Raw genomic sequence first — 24270 nt, forward strand, 5'->3', positions numbered from 1 at the left:
AAAAAAAAGCTAATTTCTGCTCCTATGGAGCCATGCTATTTTAGTTTTGTTTCATTCAACATCTAGCAGTAGTAAGATTAAGCCAAAACTTGCCACACAGACTGAAATTGTCGCTGAAGGGGATTTATCAGGGTGTGAGATATCAGCTCTTGATATCCAAAGACCTGGATGATGACAACTGTCATAGAGATTTCACTATTTTTTTTTTCTTCTGTTCTTTCCTGCTCTGTTTTTTATCTGTCCTTCTCTATCTATTCATCTCTTGTCTGCTCTCCACTTCCTGCTCCGAGCTCTGAGCTTAAGAGAGACAGAAAAGGAGGACCATAAATGATTGAGTTTTTCTTCATAGCACCAAGAAAAAAATGAGACTTATCTGCATTTGTGGTTTCATAAGGGATAATAAAATGAATTGCTCTTTATCTCAATTGATTCATTTAACTCCTCAACTGCGCAGACAACATGTGGCATATCAAGGATCAGTTCTTCACTTCTCTCCGTCAGCACTGCCTCCTGCACAATGACGTTCCCATACAACTAAACTGCATTCCTCTGTCTGAACTTCATTCAGCAGGCTGTCTCTCACTCATCCCAGCCCAGAGAGGTGGGAGATCCGCATTTGCAAATGTGAACCTTTGTGAATTGCAATAAAACTCTGAAAAGACACATCCTCTCTGTGAATCCATTTTTATTATGGTTTTTACAGGTGAGTTTCGGGTTAAGCCCGGGTTAAGCTCTGGCTTGCTCCAAAACTTGTTTCGGCCTCGTGTCGTTGTTCTGTGGTGATCTTTAAAGTCATCGATGCTTGTTCCCACACCATCAAGTCCTTCAATAACCTGCTTCATCGTCCTGTGGAAAACCTCTTAATCAGAGTTTATCCCAAATGGAAGCCCTGACAATCAATAGCGTCCACATGGGGTGTTGAATGTGCATCGACGAGAGCTTTTTGTCATTTGGGTTAGTTTTTCCCAGAAACCACAACTGTGTTGGCAGTAAGTTATCGCGTGAAAAATCGAACCCTCTGAATGCAACAAGATGGCAACAGTGCGGCTGCGTAGCTGACATGAGAGAATGCATGTCACAAAAACGTTTTGCTCTGCAGCCAGACTTCTGAAGGCCAAACACTTCCTCTCGCACCTCCACAGTTTGAGCCTCTCTGTTCTGGTTACCAATTTTATTTAGAATCCATTTCGACTTGCAAGGCTTTACTTGTATTAATAGTTTCACCTGTCATCCGACGATTTAACTGTACATTTATTTTGTACACAGCTTTACATGTTTTAATAGTTTCACTTATCCTGCCTTTTTATATGATTTATTAGTAAATATCTGTTTTACAGTCTATTAAATTGTTTGTTTGTTTTTTTCTCATCTTATGCTGTCTATGGAAAGCACTTTGTACTTCCTGGTTTAAAAAGTGCTATTCAAATTAAATTAGTTATTTAATTATGTATTTGCTCATTTATTTTCTTTTTTTGCGTGTTTATTTATTCTATTAAAGTATTTGTTATTGTTATAATTATCATCATTATTATTATTATTATTATGACATGTATAACCAGACATTAAATGAAACTGCTTTTACAGGCTGTGTTGGACTCCCTGTGGGGAGCAAACTCCCCCTTTAACATGGCAACCTTTAAAAACAGTACAACACTGTGCTCTGGGGTTGATCAAACAGCGTTTCCAGCCCACACGTACAGCTCTGCAGCTCTGTGAAGTTGCATATTATCGCCCACTGGAGGGCAGCACCAGCACTCCATCAACACTGACTGCATGTTGAGAACAGAAGGTCTGTCCATGTGGTTTGTCCCACTCAGTCTCTCTGCCAAAGACACGTCTCTGTCTATTCGAACAAACATTCATATCAAAACAGTTTGAAGATCACCTGACTGACCGATTGTTGATCTTACAAGTCCAACTACTACATTAGGATTGGATTTCACTTTGTGTGGGCAGAGACTAAACCTACACACCTTCAGTTTCTTTCTTTATTGCCTTTATTGAAAACACGTAATGATTAATGATACTTGTGAGGCTATTTTACACCATCTAACACCATCTGTTCTTTTGACCACCATTCTTTAGAAACAGAATTGACTGTTTACAATTCAAGTGCTTAATTTTGGGAGTTTCAAAAAAATGTGTGTTGTCATTTTTAGTCTGTGTTTTAATATGTTTCATGTAAAGTAATGTTTTGAAAAATGAAACTATTTCCTGTATCTTTGCCCCTTCGTGTTAAATGTGTGTCTAACAAACCTGTTTCTTCATTTGGAAAGATCACAGAGTACACAAAAGACGATATGCCATATTTTCTATTCATAGGGTTGAATAAATAAACAGCACATGACCATCTAAATATTGATGTTTCATCTAGCCTCATGTATTCGCACACATAGCCTCACAAAAAATATTCACAGATGAAAGTGGAATCTAACAACTCCTAATATAAGCAGAGGTATACAAAAGAATAGCTATTTATAACAAACGTTGTCTTTTTCAGAGAACATGAATGCGCTTCATGTCCGTGGTACTTCTTGTTTTGGGTAAAATGACATAACCTTTTTTTTGCCTGAGGGAAACACCCTCTGGCTCGTGTTGTCTCAAACCTGGAGAGAGACCCGGATGACAAAGAGGGAAACCTCCAGCCAGCATAGGATTAGAGTGGAAAGGTCAACACCACAAGTTTGCATGTACTCCCAGAAAGCCAACGTTCCAAATGAAAATTGCATGAAGAGACGGGGTTGTTGAAACCACAAGGGTTTGAGTGGAATATTTTGAAGTGAACACCGCCAAGGTTTAGACCGACTGTTGACTTTGAAAGACTCACACTTGACTCCGTCCGACAGGCTAAATTATTTAAACCACAAACAATGGGCATGTACAGCTGAACGGGCAGGGGACGAGACTAACACTGTCACAGTTAGAGGTTTGGATTAATTAGAATTTATTATTATTATCGATCCAAGAATTTGAGTTAAACTCACTAATCGATACTCACAACGTAAAAAGTTATAATCTTTATCCACATAAAAGGCACATGCTTTGGCCAACAAAGTGAAAATGATATGAGTTTTTATTTGGGTATAATATTAAATATTTAAATAATTTAATATTAAATATTATTAGCTAAATAAATTGAAGCGTGTGAGTGTAGAGTTGTGGGTGTAGGTGATGAATGAAGATTTTTGAGTGCGAGCTATTCAAATAAAGTTAACGTTACACAATAATAACAAAGAGAGACATTTTAATGGATTTAGTGTGAACATTTTAAACTTAAATCGTAAGGTGACTAATACCTCTGACTAATGTCTATATAATGTTGCAGCTCATCTTGTTTTTTGATTGATTATTATGGGAGAGGGAAGTTGGAGGACCTTATGAGATTAAAAACACAAGGTAAGTTTACAACAGGTCAGCTATTTGAAAAACAAATCATACAAGACTATATATTTGGAATAATACTTGATACGAAAAACAAATTTTACGACTGTATTATTTAAATACTCCTATTAAACATGTACTCTATTTCCATATTATGAAGGGAATATATAAGAAAACATAAAAATGCTAAAACATGCTAAATGTGTATTGAACTGCCATGTGTAAAGCTTTTGGTGTGCAGGTTTGATTAGCGTCCCGTTGTCGAGAAGTTTCCGGTTTAGGGGTCTACCTACAAAATAAAGGTTTTAGAATAGTAGGTTTTTTTTACCCATAACCGAAGAACTGAACATAATATACTGAACAATTACACTGTAACAATTCATCTTTGACTGAAAACGCATAATGTATGCATGCATTATGTAATATACTCATGCAAGCCTGCAGGTGTTGATTTTATTGATTATGAAATACCAAACAATACTTCACATGTGGTACATTGTGTACAATTACACACAGCAGAGTGTTCCTCGATCCTCGACAGTCAACAGGACTGAACATAAGACCTGGAAAATGATTTTGTCATATATTTGCTCTGTGCATTTTGGTCACAATCCATTCTGCATTTTGACCAACACTGTCAAAAGCCTTAATTTGACAGTGGACAGCAGGTATGGTGACAGAGAATGAGGGGAGAGACATGCAACAAGGGACCCGGACAGAATCAAATCAGGGACACTGCAGTTACACTGAGAGGGCCTCATTTAAAGTCATTGTGGTATTAAAAGTTGCATCGACCTGCTGTGATTTTGGTTTTGGTTTTGCACCGCTTAAATACGTTCTAAATATGACTTAGTTTGTTTGTTAGTATTTTATGTTTAATATTCTATATATTTTACATTTTCAGTTTCAGAGAAGAAATGGGGAAATATTGAAGAGAATGCAAATGTTTGGTCTTTTTTAGTACTAGGTTGGTAGAAATTACCCCTTTATTGTGAAGAACGAGACCGGAAGTTGATTGTCTCTGGACACGGAACACGCCGGGCAGCTCTCTCTCTCCAGCTGAAGCTGCTACATACAACACTAGCAGTCGCCGCCGCAGCGAATGGAGGCGAACGGGTGGAAGAGACGTCGCTAATGAACTGTTTCGCTGTCTAAATATCTTTCATTCGGATGCGAGGAGGATTTTAACCAACGGGCAGAAGAAACGACACACCGTTATTAGGAAAAGTCGAATTAATTTCCTTCAGAAACAGATCGATTGGCTGTCATTTAAGAAGAAGAAAAAAGGGCGTGTGTGCGGAGTGAAGGCAGCTTTTTTTTTTTTTTTAACCATTTAATGTGGGTATACATGGTGTTTTAGATATATTATTTTTTTTTTTTAAACACCACATCTGGGTCTGAAGGACACGGTCGAGGATGGGATGCACACTGAGCACGGAGGACAAGGCGGCGGTGGAGCGCAGCAAAATGATCGACAGGAATCTGCGGGACGACGGGGAGAAGGCAGCCAGGGAGGTCAAGCTGCTGCTGCTGGGTAAGGAAGGAGGAGAGGAGGGGAGGGAAGGAGGGAGGGTGAGAACTTCACCGTGTGTCACTGAATGCAACATAACCTTATTTCCAAACAGAAAAACAACAAATACTTGAAGTTACTTACCAATATATTTAAAAAAAAAAAACCCATCTCCAATTAGTGTTTAAATCCGTTTAATTCAAAATGTTCTGCACGTTTTTTTTCTTCCCTCTTTCCCTGCTGCTGGCATTAGCTCCATTCAGCCTGTGTGGACCATTTGTGTTGACCAAATCCGTTCAACAATGGCTCATTTCCCCTCGTCTAGTCCAGTCCAGTGCAGTGCAGTGCAGTTTAAACGGAGGCCCAGGCCTGACCAGACTGTGACCGAAAACTTTGCTGGGTCCACTCACTAAAGGATGTTTAAAGGCCCTGGTGAGCCTAATGAGGGTCTTTTATGCAGTGTTCTCTACAGTTTTCATGTGTTTTGGAAGCCTTATAGCCTTGTCTTGTTCTCCTCTCAAGTCCAATAATAAGAAACACACACACACACACACACACACACACACACACATGACTGCACACACATGACTGAAAAGGGACAAACATCTTGCGCAACAAACACAGGAAATCACAATGATGAGGTGTAATTTAGTTAGAAGCCTCATAAGCCTGACATTAAAATAGCAGCCATTTAAACCAAATTGTCATTGATCAGCTTGACTGTAAATATAGTTGCCTCGTGACCCTTTCATTGCTCTGAGTAGGAGCCGATGTTGACTGACCTTTAGTTAGTGCTTAAGAATCCACCGTAGTAATATGGACACATCCTTTTTTCTTTTTTTTAAATCAACCACAAGAATGATCCACGAACGGCTCAGTTCATCCAATCAAGTCTTTTTTATATTTCCTAAGTGTGCTTTCGTTACATCACCGTGTGCACAGCTACGTGAACCGCCTGCGTTTAGAATCACAGCACATGTGCAAAATCCGCGGCGTTATATACTCACGCGTTGGGGGGGGGGGGGACACTGTTATCCTTGTAAACAGAGACCGTAGGTGAGAAACTTTTCCACCAACCCCTTAGGTGTCCAGCTTTGGGGAATGTTGACATACACACACACACACACACACACACACACACACACACACACACACACACGCACACACACGGTATGTTGGTTACCAGGACACAAAAGACTGAAGCCAACACCAATACCAGGCAAACATCTGACAGAAGGCCCCGGAATACGAGCCGTTAGTGGCTTTGTGGACAGATTTGTGAGCCAGAGCAAGATAAATACTTCCTCGTGTTCCTTGTGTAATATAGCAACACCCGTTTCTACCATTCTCATTGGTATTCATTGTATCGCACGTCAAAGAAAGGACATCATTTCTTTCCCCATTTACATATAAGGTTTAGCGTAGTTGTTGGAACAAGAACGTGCGTATCTGCTTCCTACAGGTGGACCGCATTCCTCAGGTGCTCGGAGGCCAGATGGGGCTTGCTGAGTTGAAAGCGAGCAAGTTGGGTCAAGTTTCTGCTCTGCTGCTGCTGCAGGGCGGATTATGAGTTTTCATACCGTCGCGCTGACACAATTTAACCGCGCTCTGTGTTTTTTTTTTTTTTGCTAGAGTGGCTTGTCGTGACGGTTGCGCGCCAGCTCGCGGGGGCCCCCACGCGTGGCCCCCTCGGGTTGGCACCGTCTAACTGCCGTGTGTGTGTGTGTGTGTGTGTGTGTGTGTGTGTGTGTGTGTGTGTGTGTGTGTGTGTGTGTGTGTGTGTGTGCGTGAGCTGAAGTGACACACACACACACACATATGCACACACACACACAGGCGGGCTTCACCAGGAGAAAGGAAAAAGCGGGTCTGTAAGAGGAGAACACCGCTAATGACTAAAGCATTAAAAATGAAAAGGCTCTGCTGCAGAGACACAGAGGAGGCTGAGTTGGAGTTGTTTACCTTGCTGATACAAACACTGAAAAGACACTGTTTTGGAGTTGTTGATCAGCAAGAAACTCTGGAGTATACTTTTCTCTAAACAGACCCTGTCAACCTAAATAAATCTAAAAGTCAGCAGAACATGTGGCGCGGTAGCGCGAGGCTGGCAGGGCTGTAGAGATGTGATGCAGCAGCAAAACCCTCCGGCGTTAGCGGCATCTTCATGCGTTTCGCCACCTGGTTCTCTCCTAAAGAGCGAATCATCCCAGTCACCGGCATGAAATCGCCACGCTGACGTAAAAACCTCTGTGATTTGCATGAAAATGATTTTGATCTCTGTGAGTCAGCGTGCTGCACTGTCAACTCGGAGCTAGCTGTCAGGCTCAGGTGTCGTTGAATAGAGACCGAACAAATTTCTCATTTAGCTCTTCGCCTTTAATTGGCTCTCATTTTATTTCCATCATCTCTAGGACCTAATTATCCTACTATTCATATCTACATGCTAAAATAGATTACAATCTCCTCAGCCTAATTACTCTTTCTATAGCTGTCGTGCAACTGTGGGAAGATTTTATTAATAATCCTTTGCCTTTGTCTAACATCTTCCGTCATTTGGCAATTTAAAAAAAAGAAAAAAAGAAAGTGATGTAACCAGCATTGCCAAAGATGTAGTGCGGCGTGGCTGTGTTACTCATCGTAAAGCCGGACAATCAAAGTAGCTAATTTATTCGCGTTCCGATAAGCATCATTAGACATCTCTGTGAATAGTTTGGTGTGTGTGTGTGTGTGTGTGTGTGTGTGTGTGTGTGTGTGTGTGTGTGTGTGTGTGTGTGTGTGTGTGTGTGTGTGTGTGTGTGTGTGTGTGTGTGTGTGAAACAATCTTTTAGCCATCGATCCTCTTGTTGGCAGATCGATCCCTCTGGTCGTTTCCTCTAGTGGGAAGCACACTGTTCGGAGGCTCCTGGAATCCTTTGCGAGTGACTCATACTTAAATCCTCCACAGAGGCGGGGGGGGGGGGGGGGGGGGGGGGGAAGAGGAAGTGGATAGTGAGTGAGAGGAACCATATATTAAATGGGAAAATGACTGTATGACACAGAGAGAATGTAAAAGAGGAAGAAGAGAGAGAGAGAGAGAGAGAGAGAGAGAGGTGATGGGGTTGGGCTCGTGCTGCTAATGTGGCATCGCTAATGTGAATTGGAAATTGAGCCAAGAACCTCACTTCCACACTACTAGGTCTTCATTTTAAAACAACATAAACAGTCTCCATCCAGACGAGCGTTTCAGCAGCTGAAGAGGAGCCGATGATGCTGCTGGACACGTCGCAAAGCGTTGAAATACTAGTTTCCCTGCTGCGCGTGTAGCCGGTAGCACCGTTACAAAATGCTGAATTTGATCAGCTGCTAGCGAAGGACAACGGGGTCAGGAACTCTTCGTTATCCGTGTTGAAATGAACCTGCGGTAGTCGAGGATGGTGTTTTTTTGTTTTCCTCCCGGGGGAAAGGATCATGTGATGGGGAAGTGGCGAATCGGGGGCAGGACACGTCGTGGCTCGTAAACATGGAAGTGTGGATGTGGAAACGTTGGCCCTTCTCCTGACCCACAGACATGGATCCTCGTGTCCTTGATCTGGGGCCTGAAAAGGAGACACCTTTTGCTTCCTTGACTTCGGTTGGTGCGCAAGAACACATTGCTTATTCTCCGAGTCTGGGTTGCACCAATAAGGATTCATTTTTTAACCCCGATTTAAATCCTGGACGAACCTTCAATCAGTTCAATTTTAAAACTAGCTTAGTTTAGTTATTACTTTAAACGTAGATTCAATTTAAGTCCAGTATTAACTTTAAGCTTACACTTGAGGAGGTTTAACTGTTAAGTTCACTGCCTTTTTTTTTTCATTGATTGGGCAAAATAATGAAGTTCCTCAGAGAAAGTTAAGGGCAGACTCACCCAATTAAGTTTCATGATGATGATGATGCTGCAGAATTTCTCTCAAGATACCAATTCAACCAGGAAACTGTGAAGAGCGGAACAGGAAGATTGGACCAACAGGCGGTGTCTCTTTTTTTTTTTTTTTTACTGTGAAAAAAGTTGTTTACTTACTGTCCCGTTGTCCGTTTTATCTTCTTTTATTTTCGGCATATTGCTCCATTAATTCGGCTAACAAGTTTTCCAGCACGCAAATGTCTTCATCTTAATTTGGGTATGTCCATATTGATCACACGCTATCTCATTTTGATTTGAACATGGATTTACTCAACAGATTCATTTTTCATTGTACAACAAAGCTCTGCCTAAATTAACATCTGGATTTAGTCATTTTCAAACCTATGAGAACTAATCTTAGATTAAGTCAATCCATGTTTGTGCATCCCAGACCAAGATCGTTAGCTGTGACATATGGTTAATCTAGAGGCACGGTAGACATTTTAATCACATTCATCTCCATACGGCCATTGTTTCAAATCCCCGTCCTCGCTGCCCTGGGAACATCGACCGAGGGAAGTTCCAAGAGAAAAGATGTGTTTGCGGTGGAAAGATAGAAACGACTTTGTTCTCTGTAGAAGAAGAAGACCAAAAAAAACAAAAAACCCTCCATTTTCACTGGAAGGGTAAGCTTGGATTTTCCTAAAAATAGTTTAAACCGCCAGAAACAGAAACCAGCTGCTCCAGTGGTTTTGAGTCTGTAGCTGTATTGGGGTGGGTGTATCAAAGCTGTGGGTGTGTAACATGACTCTGCATGAGGACTGATAGGTCAGGCCTGTGGTGCCATATAACCCTTAAAGGTCTGTGTGTGTGTGTGTGTGTGTGTGTGTGTGTGTGTGTGTGTGTGTGTGTGTGTGTGTGTGTGTGTCCAAATCAGGACGACTGTGTGTTTTGTGTTCCTCAGGCCTAGAGGCTCTGACAAGATCCACACCCTAATGATATCACTGGTGTAGAGAGGCCAGAGCAAAGTCACCGACATGAAGCACAGAGCTCTCGTCCCGTTGATTTTGCTATTCGTCCCATTTTTAACCACTGAATGCTTGGAATTAGTCGGCGTATCACCGAAGACGTCGTGCCTCTGGTTTTGATTTCTGTGAACTGCTGTTTCTATGCTACTACAGATTCCCACAATGGCTCATCAAACCCTGTTCATTTAGTCATCGTGATACGAGGTCATTTTTAGTCCGTTGAATTAAGCGGCATCAAAATTGGCAGTTATTTAGTTTTATCTCCTTAAATTTATTAAGGGATGTCTTTGCCAGTTCAGTGAAGCTGATGACATAACTATTTTTGGAATGGATGTGAGCAGGGCTGCAACGGTTACTCTCATAATCGATGGTCCGTGAAATGTCAAAAGACGGTGAAAAAAAAAACCCCCCAAGATGACGTCTTCAAACGTCTCGTCTTGTCCCGTCCAAAATATTCCGTTAACATTGATAAGAAACTAATTTGCGCTCCTAAAATAAATCAACTATCAAAACGGTTACTAATCACTTTCGTTGCAGTGCGGCCTTTGTAGTTCCTGCAGTGTGTTGTGTAGCAAACCAAGCCATTAAAAAAAACAATGTCAGAAACCATTGAGAAGTCACACAGCTGGGCTCGGCTAAAAGTTATTACTTTGAAGTGAAGTGTGAGCTCACAACCCGCCTTAAGTGGGTATTCATCCTTCCCCCTCATCCAGAGGAGCTGCGTCGGTATGCGAAGCGTCTGCGGCGTTGTGGACCTGGCTTCGTGTTCGCTCGTCCCTCTGGGATTCACCCAGCCAGTGTTTTGGCCTCGGAGCACAGGGACCTCCTCCTGGGCTCTCCGGCACCCGAGAGGTGACGCGTAATTAAAATAATACGCCCTCAGGTGAATCCCATCCAATTATCCTGACTGTACTATCGGCACGCCGTGACTGCCGAGGGAAAGTTTGTAGGAATGCAGACAGATAGTGGTCGCGCTGCAGCGGGACCAACGTTTACATATTCATGTTGTGTTTAAAATATGCTCAGGGGGAGCTGTTACTTACAACGGGAAGCAGCCTCAACTACTAATGGCATTTGTCAAAAAGGGGGGGGGGGGGTTTTGTATCGTGCAACATCTAGGAAAGTGGAACTAGATATAAGCCGCCGATTTATTATGCAAGAGCAAACCATCTTGTCTCTGCTGACAGTATCACGAGGTGACAGATAGCGGTAGACTTCATGATGTGATTCCACTTCCTCTTCTGTTGAGAGAGAGAGAGAGAGAGAGAGAGAGAGAGAGAGAGAGAGAGAGAGAGAGAGAGAGAGAGGTTTACTCGGGGAATAGCTTCTCTCTCTCTCTCAAGAGGCTCCAAAGATCTTCCCCAGTGTCGAGAGGAACCGGCCAATTACCTCGCCGTAGCCGTCCTATAAGTCTCCTCTGCTGTAATGTGAGGACATTGAGTGCACATTAGTAGAGCTAATGTCGTTAACGGTAATACCCATTTAGGGGACATAAGTCTAACGAATGTGGTTTATGAGGACATCACAGCTGGCTTTGATTTGCAAAAGAAAACATTTTTAAATAAAAAAAGGGCACTTCTGAGCGACTGGTTACAGTTGAGGGAAAAAGAGCGGCATCATGCATAATGGTCCCGGTTGAGGCCAACACACACACACACACACACACACACACACACACACACACACACACACACACAGCCTCCTCAGGTGACTGTGGCCTCACACTAGAGATGTCCTGGATATAAAGAGTTGCTATGGCACTGTGACGTGTCGAGAGATCCGACCCCCCCCCCCCCCCCTCGCTCTGCTCATCATGGTATTGTCTGACCGGCCGACTACAAAACCGTCAATCTAATCAGTCGCCGGCTCGGACTGCGGTCACATCCTGAAGGTGACAACGCGGCTCTTTTGGCGCTTCACAACCCCGTCGATAACAATCTCCTTCTTCCTTGGTTGTGGCAAGAGCCTTTTGAGATTCAGTAACACTAAACTAGAGCGAGGTTTATCACAAAGCGAGTCATCTGACCGAGCTCGGTGCCTCTGACTAATCGGGGATATCGGGAGCCGTGTGGAGGAGAGAGGCCAGACCATAGAAACGGAACAGGAGGAGAGCGGACATTCAATACGACGCCGTTGTGTTACACGTCACGCCGGCACGAGTCAGTCCGCTACAGAAGTCAGCCCGCTACAGCGGCTCTAATGGCAGCGGCACACATAAAGATGGCCGTCGCTCTGACCGCCTTGATCTGGATGTCTCACCTGTTAGGTTTCTAGGTTCAAAGACCTCTTCTTTTTTTTTTTTTTAACACCGGACACTTGAACTTTCTCAGTTCTCCTTTAGTCGAGGTGCTTTTGCTCAGGTTTCAGACTCGTGGTTCCTTGTCGTGCCATTTGGCCACATAAAATCATTGAGTAATAACATTGTAAATGCAAGTGAGTTGAGTGACATACGGGTTGAAAATGAACGTTTACACTCTAATAAACCTCTCTTTTGTCTTTTCCAGGTGCTGGTGAATCAGGGAAAAGTACGATTGTCAAGCAGATGAAGTGAGTTCATTCTGCACACCGAACGATCAAAGCAAACCTTTTTTCTTCTTCTTCTTCTTCTTCTTCTTCTTCTTCTTCTTCCAGTGTATCAACACTGTCTTGTCTCATCAGATATGCATAATGGAACAGAGAGAGTATTAATTTTCCACAACACAAACAGTGTCAAACACCAATCATGCTTTTACAGCGTCTCTGTGGGTTACATCATTCTCTGTGAGTCGCATTACAAACAGGTACCATGCATAATGGAGCATGACGACAACCCAGCAGAATACATTAGTGCAAACTCTGCCTATACATCATCCACATGCAACCCTACTTATGAATTACATTTTTCATAAGCACCCCCGAGGATACACTCATCAATCAGCAAACAAACACGTGTCAGATGCACTTCATTTGTTACATTTATAAGCAGCTTTTCAGCTATGATATTTTTTTACCTGTGATTGATATGCACCGCTTTGACGACGAAGTGTTATTTTACTCACAATGATTATGTCGTAAATCCTCTGGAATCTCAGTGCGCTGAGAGACATCTCAGCATATCTGTCTGATTTAAGCTGCCGTGCAACAATGAAAAGGAGGAGTCTGGTGATTGTCTGTATTTTTCTTATTGTCACCAATTCCTATGAAATTAGTGCAAGTTGCAGCTTCACCGCCCAATAACACTCACTCCTCTGCTCCGAAGACCCACGTTGTGTCCAAAACCACTTTGTTTTACACACACCATTGCATTGTGGGTGAGATTGGTTGACGATGACAAAAAATATAGAATAAATCAGCCTCATGCTTTAACCACTTTTCCTTTAACACATTACTCTTCAAGTTAAGATAAATTTTATATATATATATATATATATATATATATATATATATATATATATATATATATATATATATATATATATATATATATATATATATAAATAAAATTTAAATTTATGTTTATGTATCGTTAAAAGCTCTCGGGCAACTGTAGAAAAAGCTCCTTTTCCCCAGATGACCATAATTTAAGCTGCAAGAAATGTGGTCCGGGATATTGTGGCCTGACAATATTTCTGCGAATGTTACAATGAGCATGAAAAATCTGACTATTGAAAGAGATATTTAAAAAGAGCCGAGTGAGGAAAATACATAATTTCTCAGAAAGCTGAAAAGCTCATTCGGCCGGAGAATCTGTCATGAGAAGAAGCGCTTTTCTTTTCGGTTACTGTGTGTTGCAGTGCTGGAAAATGGCTCGGCTGCTGACCGTGTTTTTTTTTGTTCTTTCTTCTGCAGGATCATCCACGAGGCCGGCTACTCAGAAGAGGAATGTAAGCAGTACAAGGCTGTGGTCTACAGCAACACTATCCAGTCCATCATCGCCATCATCAGAGCCATGGGGCGCCTCAAGATCGACTTCGGCGATGCCGCAAGAGCTGTGAGTGACCGGGGAAGGGGGGGGGGGGGGGGGGGGTAGAGAGAGGAGTGTAATTTGGTGGGTTTAGAGTAGAAGTGAGTTTGTGGCGTTGGAAAACAAGCGAGTGCTAACAGTGAAGAGTCTTGTCAGCAGGAAAGAAGTCTTTTGAATGTAGTGAGAGGTATTTTCAGGTCAAGACGAAGAACCGGGAGAACAAACCACGTCCTTCCGACCCTGTGACTGGCAGCTTGGTCGCAGGCTAATGTCAACAATAATGTGGGTCCGGTGACTTCGACGGCTGATTTCTGCTATTGAACTAATGCGCCTCCTCTCCTAGGACGATGCACGGCAGCTGTTTGTGCTGGCGGGCTCCGCAGAGGAGGGCTTCATGACGGGAGAGCTGGCCGGTGTCATTAAGCGGCTGTGGAAGGACGGAGGCGTTCAAGCCTGTTTCAGCCGCTCCCGCGAATATCAGCTCAACGACTCGGCGGCATAGTGAGTCACAAACACACACACACACACACATACATAACCGAAGTTAACGGTTGCACGGTTCTCCGAAATCATGAGTCATCCGCTTTGAAGACTTGGTGCACAAACCGATTAATGACAGTCACATCAGATGACCAGACGCCCCAAAATGACCGCCAAGCGCACAGAAAGCTGCCGCCTCAACTTGCCAAACACACAAGTTGTCCAAAAGCCTTCAACCAATGTGCAGAGAGCAGAGAGCTAAGGGCGCCATGCATCTGTCTGGACTTTCACTCTGTCAATATTTACCCTCCTCTACCAAGCCCGAAAAGAGCGGCGGCTAGAAAGACAACTCAGTCTTTGACCTTACACTTCAACGCAGGAACATTAGCGAAATGCCCCAAAAAACAAGTGATCACTACAGAGAAGATCTGCTCCTCTTCTTCTGTATAGTGCAAGAGCCCTCGGCGTTGAAACAATTGATATCATCACAATGGCACGCTGGTGTTTTGTTAGGGAAAAAAAAAAAGAGCATTTGCCTTGTTGTGCTGCTGCAGCAGAGCAAACATTACGTCGCAGGCCTAAGGGAGCTGCAGCCGTTTGGCCTTTTTCTAATTGTTCCACTAATCCTGCTGTCCAAGGGCTTTTCATGAATAGGAAACTCTATTGCTAAACATTGTGTGTGTGTGTGTGTGTGTGTGTGTGTGTGTGTGTGTGTGTGTGTGTGTGTGTGTGTGTGTGTGTGTGTGTGTGTGTGTGTGTGTGTGTGTGTGTGTTTTTTTTTTTTTTTTTACTTCACTTAATACCTTAGAAGGATAAACAAAAGGCTTGTTTGAATGAAGGGGAGATTACTTGTGTTTGTCTGCTAACAACTAGAGGTCACTAATCTCTTATTTCTTCAGTAATGTATCGGCAGTACCCTTGAGATATTTGCTCGGGTCGTAATACACCCAGAGTGGGTTTATGTGTGACATACAGCATATGTGGCCATACTGTGACAAACAAATATTATACAGATATTTAAACATTAAGACCAGTCTGGAAATGAAAACGATGTGATATAAAAGTGTGAACATTGCCCGCCCTCCTGTCTTTCTCACTCTCTTTTCTGTCTGATGTTGTTTGTTTTGCCTCCTCACGTCCTTTTCCTTGTGTCCTTCTCTCAGCTACTTGAACGATTTGGACAGGATATCCCAGGCCACCTACATCCCAACCCAGCAGGATGTCCTGAGGACTCGAGTCAAAACCACAGGCATCGTGGAGACGCACTTCACATTCAAGGACCTGCACTTCAAGTGAGAATTTCTTCACTGTGACAACTCGCTTAGCCTCAAAGCGTTTTTTTTGTTGTTGCTTAATTAGCTTTCCTTCCTGTCACTGACTCATTCACCATAGAAATTCCCTTTGTGCATGTACAGCTGTGTGTTGTGACACAAACTGTGAAGGTTGTGCGCATCAGCGATGAGTCAGTTGTGGCCCAAGGTCTAAAAAAAAATAAATACAAAAATAAAAAACAGACAGGAAGTGGAGGCAGCAGGCCTGATGATGTCATGATACCAGAAGTTTGGCAGCTAATTCCAGTGTCATTGAAACTCGTACTGCTGGACCACAAACAGAAGACACAAATACAAAGCCCTCACTGGTGTTTGCTCCGTCTTTTAGTTTTTTCGCGATTTCAAACGGCAGCCTAAATGCACCGTCATGATGACACACATGTCACAGTTCTTCTGTAAAGTAGCCATTGCTCAATTTAATGTAGGAATGACACAGCAGTGGCTAACCGTGCTTCCACTTTCAATGACACTGTGACCGATTGACGGCGCTGACTTTGCACACTGTGTTGAGTTACATGTGATTTCTTCTTTTTTGTTTTGCGCAACATTGTACTTCATTATTTTCTTGAACAATCCCTCCGGTCCTGCCGTTGAAAAGATTTCCAGATCTAATGGGAGCTTTTACAAGAGCTAAATGAGGCTTCTGTTAACTCCTCTGCCTCATCTGCATGCCTTTTTATGCGATAGTTTCGCACGTTGTCCCTTTTGGAATCCGATTTGAAAGTGCTCTTAATTGTTGGATTTGCTTGTTTAGAAATTGTTCCTGAATGTGAGAAATGTGTAAAGATATATAGATAGATAGATAGATAGATAGATAGATAGATAGATAGATAGATCTATATATATATATATATATATATATATATATATATATATATATATATCTCTTTACACATTTCTCACATTCAGGAACAATTTCTAAACAAGATATATATATATATACATATATACATACATACATACATACATACATACATACATACATACATACACCACTTTGGTGGGCATTTGGTGAGAATGGCCCTACATTAAACACTTTAAAGCAAGCAATAAAAGCCCCACATTTAAACCTTTTGACTGAGCAAAATAGAATACAGGGTAAAAGCTATTACACAATCAGTGTATGCATTTGCTGCTCACTTGAGCTTTTCGCTGCGCTGCTGAGATTTTATCAAAATTGTTTTGATTAACAACAATTTCTGTTTCCTTTTCCACCCTCGATCACTTACCGTCATCACTAAACACCGCAGCAGGGCCGGAACTGCCACAGCGACTCGGTTCCGCGTTGGGGTTTCATAAACACTGCGTGTATTATTGTGTATGTTTGTAACACTGAGGACATGTGTCACTTCTGTCCTGCCTCCAGAATGTTTGATGTCGGTGGTCAGCGGTCTGAGAGGAAGAAGTGGATCCATTGTTTCGAGGGTGTGACCGCCATCATCTTCTGCGTGGCCCTCAGTGACTATGACCTGGTGCTGGCTGAGGACGAGGAGATGGTGAGTGCTCCAGCCTCTGACTCACGGAATAACATAATAGCAGGCACTCTGTGTTCGCACACAGCGGGAACTTTGCCTCTGTTTACCGGAATCGTGATGGGTCAGAGAAGGATACTTCGCAGAGCACGGTGATCAACGTTGTGTTCCTTCTCCCCCCCCCCCCCCCCCCCCCCCCCCCCCCCCCCTCAGAACCGGATGCACGAGAGTATGAAGCTGTTCGACAGCATCTGCAACAACAAGTGGTTCACGGACACCTCCATCATCCTCTTCCTCAACAAGAAGGACCTGTTCGAGGAAAAAATCAAGAAGAGTCCTCTCACCATCTGCTACCCAGAATACGCTGGTGAGATTGGCAGCCTTTTGACAGAAGGCGCTCTGAGAGTGGCCCATTTAGTCGTTTTATTTTTAACATGAGAACCTGCACATGACCAGTGTTTTCAAAATGTGCTCATGGAGTTGAATTTGTGCGTTCTGCTGTTAAAGACTGAGGACATTTTTTTTTTTTTAAAGAAAAGTATCCTATTTGACAAGTTTAATGAGAACACCGATACCGTTGTCATATCCGTTTCTAAATATAATGTGACAGCTTATTAGCTTAGCTTAGCATAAAGGCTTAGCATAAAGGGGGAAACAGCTAGCCCGGCACTGTCCAAAGGAAACAAATCCCGTCGACCAGCACCTCTAGAGCTCATTAATGATCATCTTGTACGTCATTTGTTTAATCTGTAAAAAACAGAACTGTAAAGAACGTTTTATGGAGGGTTATGTCTTCCTGCAGTCTGAACACTACATGGTGTTGACAAGCAACCAACAGAGGCCTAGAAAGGAGTTTGCCACATAACCCCTCTATTCTACACTTTGTTTTAGTATGAACAAAGCTCACACAGTTGCGTATTCCTCTTTTTACAAGAACAGCAGAATGCCCAGTTAGCAGAACGAAGAACAACAAAAATAACAATTTCCAAAATCCTCTTCCTGTTTTGTGTTCCCGCTCCTCGTTTTTTTTTTTTTTCCCAGGCTCCAACACGTACGAGGAAGCAGCTGCCTACATTCAGTGTCAGTTTGAGGACCTGAACAAGAGGAAGGACACCAAGGAGATTTACACCCACTTCACCTGCGCCACAGACACAAGAATGTGCAGTTTGTCTTTGACGCCGTCACCGACGTCATCATCAAGAACAACCTGAAAGACTGCGGCCTCTTCTGAGGATAACGGCAAAGAAGATGACCTTTTTTTTTTTTTCTTGGTAAGGAACTCCTCATCATCGTCATCATCATCCCTCCTTAATCTTAACACACATGTGCGTTCACGTGTGTGAACGCACATGTGTGTCATGGATGGGGGGGAGGGGGCACATGTCAGCATTGTTGACTGAATGCGTGTTCACCATAACGTCAGCATGCAGTGGGAGTTGCTATGGGAAACTGGCTTTTGTCTTTCAAATGTGTTGAACAAATTGGCTTCGAATGGCTAGTTTCCAGAGCTTAAACGTCCCGAATTATGGGGGAGCGTAGCCGGAGCTGACCGCAAAGATGCAGCGTAATCCATCACAATCACATGCATAATTAAATCGCTGAAATCATTGCCTTCTTTCATCTGAGGCTTAAATACATTTCCTGCTCCATTTAGATGTTTGTGAAATGATAGTGGCACGGTGGAGCGCTCCCAAACTTCTCTGTGAAACGACTCACACCCATCCCCCCCCCACACCCCTCCCATCCCTAATGTTTCTTCCTCTCTACTCTCCTCTCCTCAGGCGGTGGAGCCAGTTTATTGTGCATCTTTGGTGGGGAAGATGAGAAGAGTCGGGAGGACCAGTCACGGACCAGTGCTGTACTATATGCCACTTTTAACAGCTTTATTTATGTTTTTTTTTTGTCTTGGGACATTTTGAACTAGCGTTATGTTATTTGTGTAAGATGTTTGTATCATTGTAAAAGCGTCACCGCAACATTTTTCCGCACACTTTTAAAAAAAAAAGAAAAAAAAGAAAATTACTTTCTATTAAGTTTTTATTTTATATTTTTTGAGGCGGAGGTGGAGGAATTCATGTTTTTTGCTGTTCCTTCTGCCGCTGTCTCTGGAAAAAGGAAACTTTGTTGTTGGTGGAAATACTTCTTTTCTTCGTTCCCTTCAACCAAAAAGGGAAGAAAAGGGAGGGAGTCAAACTTTGAGTCCAGTTTGTTGGTACTTGTGCCTTCGCATGCCTTTTACTGCGGCCGTAGTCCCAATGCTTGTTCTGTTGCCTGCTGAATTGTTCTAAACATAAAGAGGTAAACTGTTTCCATATGTTAGTGTCCCTGCTATCTTCTATGTGCACACCACTGAGCTATCTGGAGGAGGAAGATTTCCCTCTGGTCTGAAGGTACATGGGTCTCAATGGTGACTAATGTGTAGCCTCCACAGTCCCCTACCCCCATCCCCCCCACCAGCCATCACAATGGAAGGCCTCTCTGGCCGATCACGCAGTACAATACTGATAATGTATATTGTTACATTTGCCCCGCAGATCTGGGGTTCTGGTTTTTTAAACTGTACAAAATATCCATTCTTCCCAATCATTTGGAAAATGGTTAGTTTAGGCATTTTAAGTACAAAGACCAGGGTAGGCACATTTTAATGTATATTTTAATGTATTTGGAGGCAAGATTTTGGTGTTGAGAGAAAAACTGAACCACAGGGAAGATGGTTGTGAAGGCGAGAAGGAGGTCTGAAATGTTTTTTAGGTTCAGACACCGTTCCTGGGTCCCGTGATTTGAGAGTGGAAGCGCTGCTCGAGGATCCATGAAGCCTTTCAGTCAGATGATGGAAAGTGAGACGGTCAAGCGAGCCTCGTCTGTGAGTTTAGATCAGCACTACTTTGCCAAGAGGAGTGACGAATATGGTCCTGGATCTGTTCATATAAAGAAACTGCCACAATTGTCAATGTGTGTTTATGTTCTCCGCGGATGGAGAACCTTTGTAGACTCATCTCCCTTATTTTGCTAATAAAAACCATTTACAAACCACGTGGCGTTGCTGTGTCATTATATATGTCTTCGGCAGTTAATGGAGCATTTTTACACTAAGTAAAACTAAGTTACTGCTCTATTATAATTAGCTGCAGAAGCTCAAAGCAGGGTAAATCTCTTTAATTCTGCTCTTCCCTTTAAATGTCACGCTGCTATCACATGCTCTTCTAATGCAGGAATACCTCAGTGTTGGGTGCTAATGACCTGAGAGGGTTTCCTTTTGAATATGCTCAAAGACGGATTGTTCATTTCTGTAATGGATCATAAATTCAAAATTCCACTTCATTTGAAGATGCTTTTATCAGTAATAGGTCATGCTTTGATCCTTCTGTTTTTGCGTAGCTGGACTGTGACTGTGTGCAGGCTTGGCATACAGAGCAGGTACTACGATACACACCGTATGCATTTCCCATGAAGCGAGGTATCTTGTTATCACCAAACGGGGAATCCTTCTGACACAATTAGAGACACTTGTTGGCAGTTCTGCACACAACCTCCATGTTTGTATACCTGCAGTATTACTCAATGGAAAGGTTTGTTTGGATGAAGAAATTTGATCATGTCGGAATATTTGGCCACACCGAAAAAAAGGTTGACTTGCATGTACCGATATGGAAACCACCTTAATCTCATTTTCCTATTTGATAATGGCCCTGTCTCCACTCATTCGTGTGTCCCCATAACACAATTTGCATTGTAAATGTGTCACGGCATGACCTGTGAATATCATCAGTGTTGTCTTCCCTTTCCAACAATACCCCTTCAAAGGTATCCATCACCTCATGGAAAATGGAAGAGACAATAATATCTCAGAGCTAAACAAAATGGATATAATACATACTATTATGCACCCAGCTCACATAGATCAGCATTAGCATTCTCTAGTGCTGTGTATCTGGTCACCTTGTGAAATATTCATTCTCCTTTTTCATCCATTTTGATCCACACCATCGCCTGGGGAAACATCTGGCTGGTTAACAGCTAAATGCTCCACTGTGCTCACCAGCTAATGCTAGCTGCTAACTTTAAGGTTAGGTCTGCTGTGTGTATCAACCAAAATAAATTGTAGGCCATAAATACCTAAATAATTTGTTAAAATATGCGATTAGGGCGGTAATACTCTGAGTTATATAACTTTAGCAAGTCCTCCACATTGTTGTCATTTGAATGTTGTTAATCAAAAAAAAATGTATATAAAGTTTTTACAAAACTTTAAATTGGCAGAGGAATGGTAGCCTAAGCTAGCTGTTAGTTAGCTCCACGCTTAAATAAAGGCGAAACTAAGTATATTGCTTATCTAAGTGTTACACATGGCACTATTGTAGTGAAGGAAGTTTAAATTCAGCCGTCACCGTCGAAGATGTGACGCTATTTTCACTAAGTAGACCGATGTGGACGCTAATTTAGCCCCAAATCGACCTTCTGGCGGACACTTTTGGGCGGTGGACTGTAATTAAGTTAGTTTATACAGTACAACTGAATATAACGCTAAAGTTAAGATTAAAACCTGTATCAGTGGTGACACAGACGGAACTTTATTCAGGCTTCCCCATTCCCAGAACGGATTTACCTGGTCATTAAAGGTAAGCTAACGTTAGCTAATCTATTAATATTGTGTATCCCAGCTACGGTAGCCTGTTAGCTATATAGCTGCGCTTTTCTATGACACATTAAGATAGTATGAGGTTGTTTGGCCGCTGTGCCAGTCTCTTATAAAACTGGGGGCTCGTTTATTTTAGTTGTACTGCTTGTGTTTTATTTACTTCCCTGTGTATCTGTACCACAGACTGTATCGGTCGAGCTCTACCTGTGGTTTATGTTAGGCTGTGTTGCCATAATGCGGTATCAGATATTAGGATTTTTGTGGTGAAAGTTGCCTATTTTTGCAAAAATAAATACATAAATAAATGAAATGCACACACCTGAGGGCGTTAGAGGTATAGGCCCACTTGTTTTTCCTCTATGCCAACCTACAATATGATTTCCTGATATAATACCGGATTAAAGCACCCTTAAAACATTTATATTTGCAACTTTGTATATTAAATTGAGTGTGTTACCACATATAAATCCAACCTGTATTTGTAAGAGGAAGAATGTGTCGTTCCTTCCCTCAACAGTTAATAGTGTCACTTCAAAGAAAAGTTTTGAGAAAAATAAAGACAGTATGTGTGTGCAAACACAGCCTTTGCTTCTCTTGCCAGGAGGGAATTCCCACATTTTAAGTGATTTTGGCTACCGTGAGTACTTTTGCATGTCTGGCTTGTTTGCACACATGCATGCTGCTGATTTGCATGTGCGCTGGGCACACTCCTGTTAAGCCAGGTTTGAGCTTCTGCAACAGCTTGACAGAAAGATGGAACAACTCTGAGAGGCGTAAATGAGGAAAAGAAGTGTGAGGCCAAGAAAGAGGGGAGGGTTTGGTTCCCAGGTGTGCTGCCAGTTGGTGGAGTTGAAGTGTGTGTGTGTGTGGGTGGGTTGGGTGTGTGGACGAGCATATGCTGTATTAATAGCACCTTTTAAAGTTGAGAGAAAGAGAAGAAGACGGAGTAGTGTGAAAGCAACACGGGTGACACTGTTGAGGTTTCTCTCAGCAACAAACAGAAGGGGCGGGGAGTGTTGTGTGGTTTGTGGTGTGTGTGTGTGTGGGGGGGGGGGGGGGGGGGGAGGGCGTAAATAGATGGAACAATGGAGGCATTATTTCGGTGTTGGTCCATCGCTGTGTTTACTGTCTGCTCTCCTCTCAGTCACTCTGGGGGCAGCAGTTATTTGGCAACAGAGATAAGACGGCCTTATCAGCTCTGCAGCCATGTCAGACAGGATGCATTGTAACACCAAAAACACACACACACACACACACACACACACACACACACACACACACACACACATTCAGTCTGTGCTGCACATTCTTCCACACGCTGGATATCTCGCAGCACAGTAGACGTCATGCGTCGCCACTCGGCAGTCTGTGTCTGGGGCCCGGCATGCATGAGATTATTTATGATGGACTCTTTTATCGCATTCTTCTATCTTCCGATTCCTATTTTCTGCTGCGTTTAGACTATGAAGTGGCCTCTCTCGTCCTTCTAGTGATGTTTAAAGTCGGCCTGTCTGAGATGTATGAAAGGGTCTATTCACTATAATATTAAACATATAGGCTCACACGCCCCTAGTTCATTTCTAATGTTCTGCGTTATTGCCAATTATTTGAAAACGACCACAGCTGAAGGACTAATGAGCTGAGAGACATTTCGAGAAACGCAACATTGTGCAAAGTGCTCTGTGTGATCGCCAATGAGAATTGTGTTGTGTACGGATGTTATGTCAAGACACGAGCAACAAGAGCAGCCATTTTGAAAAAAACAAGTTCAGGTCATTATCATTAACCCAATTAGCTTTTTCTTTCTTGTTTCATTCATACGTGTGAGTGTGTGACAGATCGGCTGTGAGTGGGTTGGCGACCGGGCAGGCTGTGTAGCTTGGTGTGTGTGTGTGTGTGTGTGTGTGTGTGGTGTGTGTGTGTGTGTGTGTGTGTGTGTGTGTGTGTGTGTGTGTGTGTGTGTGTGTGTGCGCACTCCAGCTGGATGTCTGCTGCCTGTGCTTCTGCACCTGATATTTGCTGGCCGTGTTCATTCAGTGCCCAGATTCCAGCTTTCATCTCCACACACACACACACACACACACACACTCACACACACACACACACACTCTTTCCCGTGATGTCATTGATTTCAAGCTCCATGGCAACAGTGAGCGAGGATGAAAGAGGGGGGGGAGAGAGAGAGAGAGAGAGAGAAGCAAAAATGGAGAGATATTCCTTCACAGTGACGGATGGAGTCGTTATAAATAGCTCTGATGTTTCTAGGTGTCCGACGACAGAGGTGGGAGGGTCTTGGAGCGGCGTGGGTGCACGACAGGGCTGAGGTGTTTCACCCAGAGGACATTGTGTCTTTGTCAAGTGGCTATTTCAGACCACTCGGAGTGACGCCAGTCGTCCGTCGGCCCTTTTTTTTTAGGAGGAACTTTTCGTCACAAACAGCTTGTTATTTCAGGGCTTTGTCAATGTGGTGGTGCAGAAAGCGATGTGAGGTTGAATGGCTAAAAATGGCTTCACAGCTGGCAAGGCTACCCATTCACTTTCTTTTTGTCTGTCCTCGATCATTTCCCTTTTTTGTAATCATGTGATTACTTTTAATTCCCCTCCTGCCCGTGTTGGCTTTG

At 42.9% G+C, this 24270-nt stretch overlaps 1 protein-coding gene across 1 annotated transcript; it reads left to right on the forward strand.

The window, feature by feature from the left end:
- The first annotated feature begins 4448 nt into the window (after positions 1–4448).
- gnai1 (guanine nucleotide binding protein (G protein), alpha inhibiting activity polypeptide 1) lies at positions 4449–20043 on the forward strand. The gene is given in 10 exon segments (XM_068717290.1): positions 4449–4915; positions 12289–12331; positions 13613–13754; positions 14071–14228; positions 15371–15499; positions 16905–17034; positions 17224–17377; positions 18052–18162; positions 18165–18281; positions 18792–20043. Coding segments are annotated over 9 exon segments (1062 nt in total). The 5' UTR covers positions 4449–4797; the 3' UTR covers positions 18242–18281; positions 18792–20043.
- Positions 20044–24270: the final 4227 nt, after the last annotated feature.

Source organism: Cebidichthys violaceus, unplaced genomic scaffold, assembly GCF_023349555.1.
Source record: "Cebidichthys violaceus isolate CVI_PGR_0920_01 unplaced genomic scaffold, fCebVio1.0.p SCAF_21, whole genome shotgun sequence".
Taxonomy (NCBI): Eukaryota; Metazoa; Chordata; class Actinopteri; order Perciformes; family Stichaeidae; genus Cebidichthys; species Cebidichthys violaceus.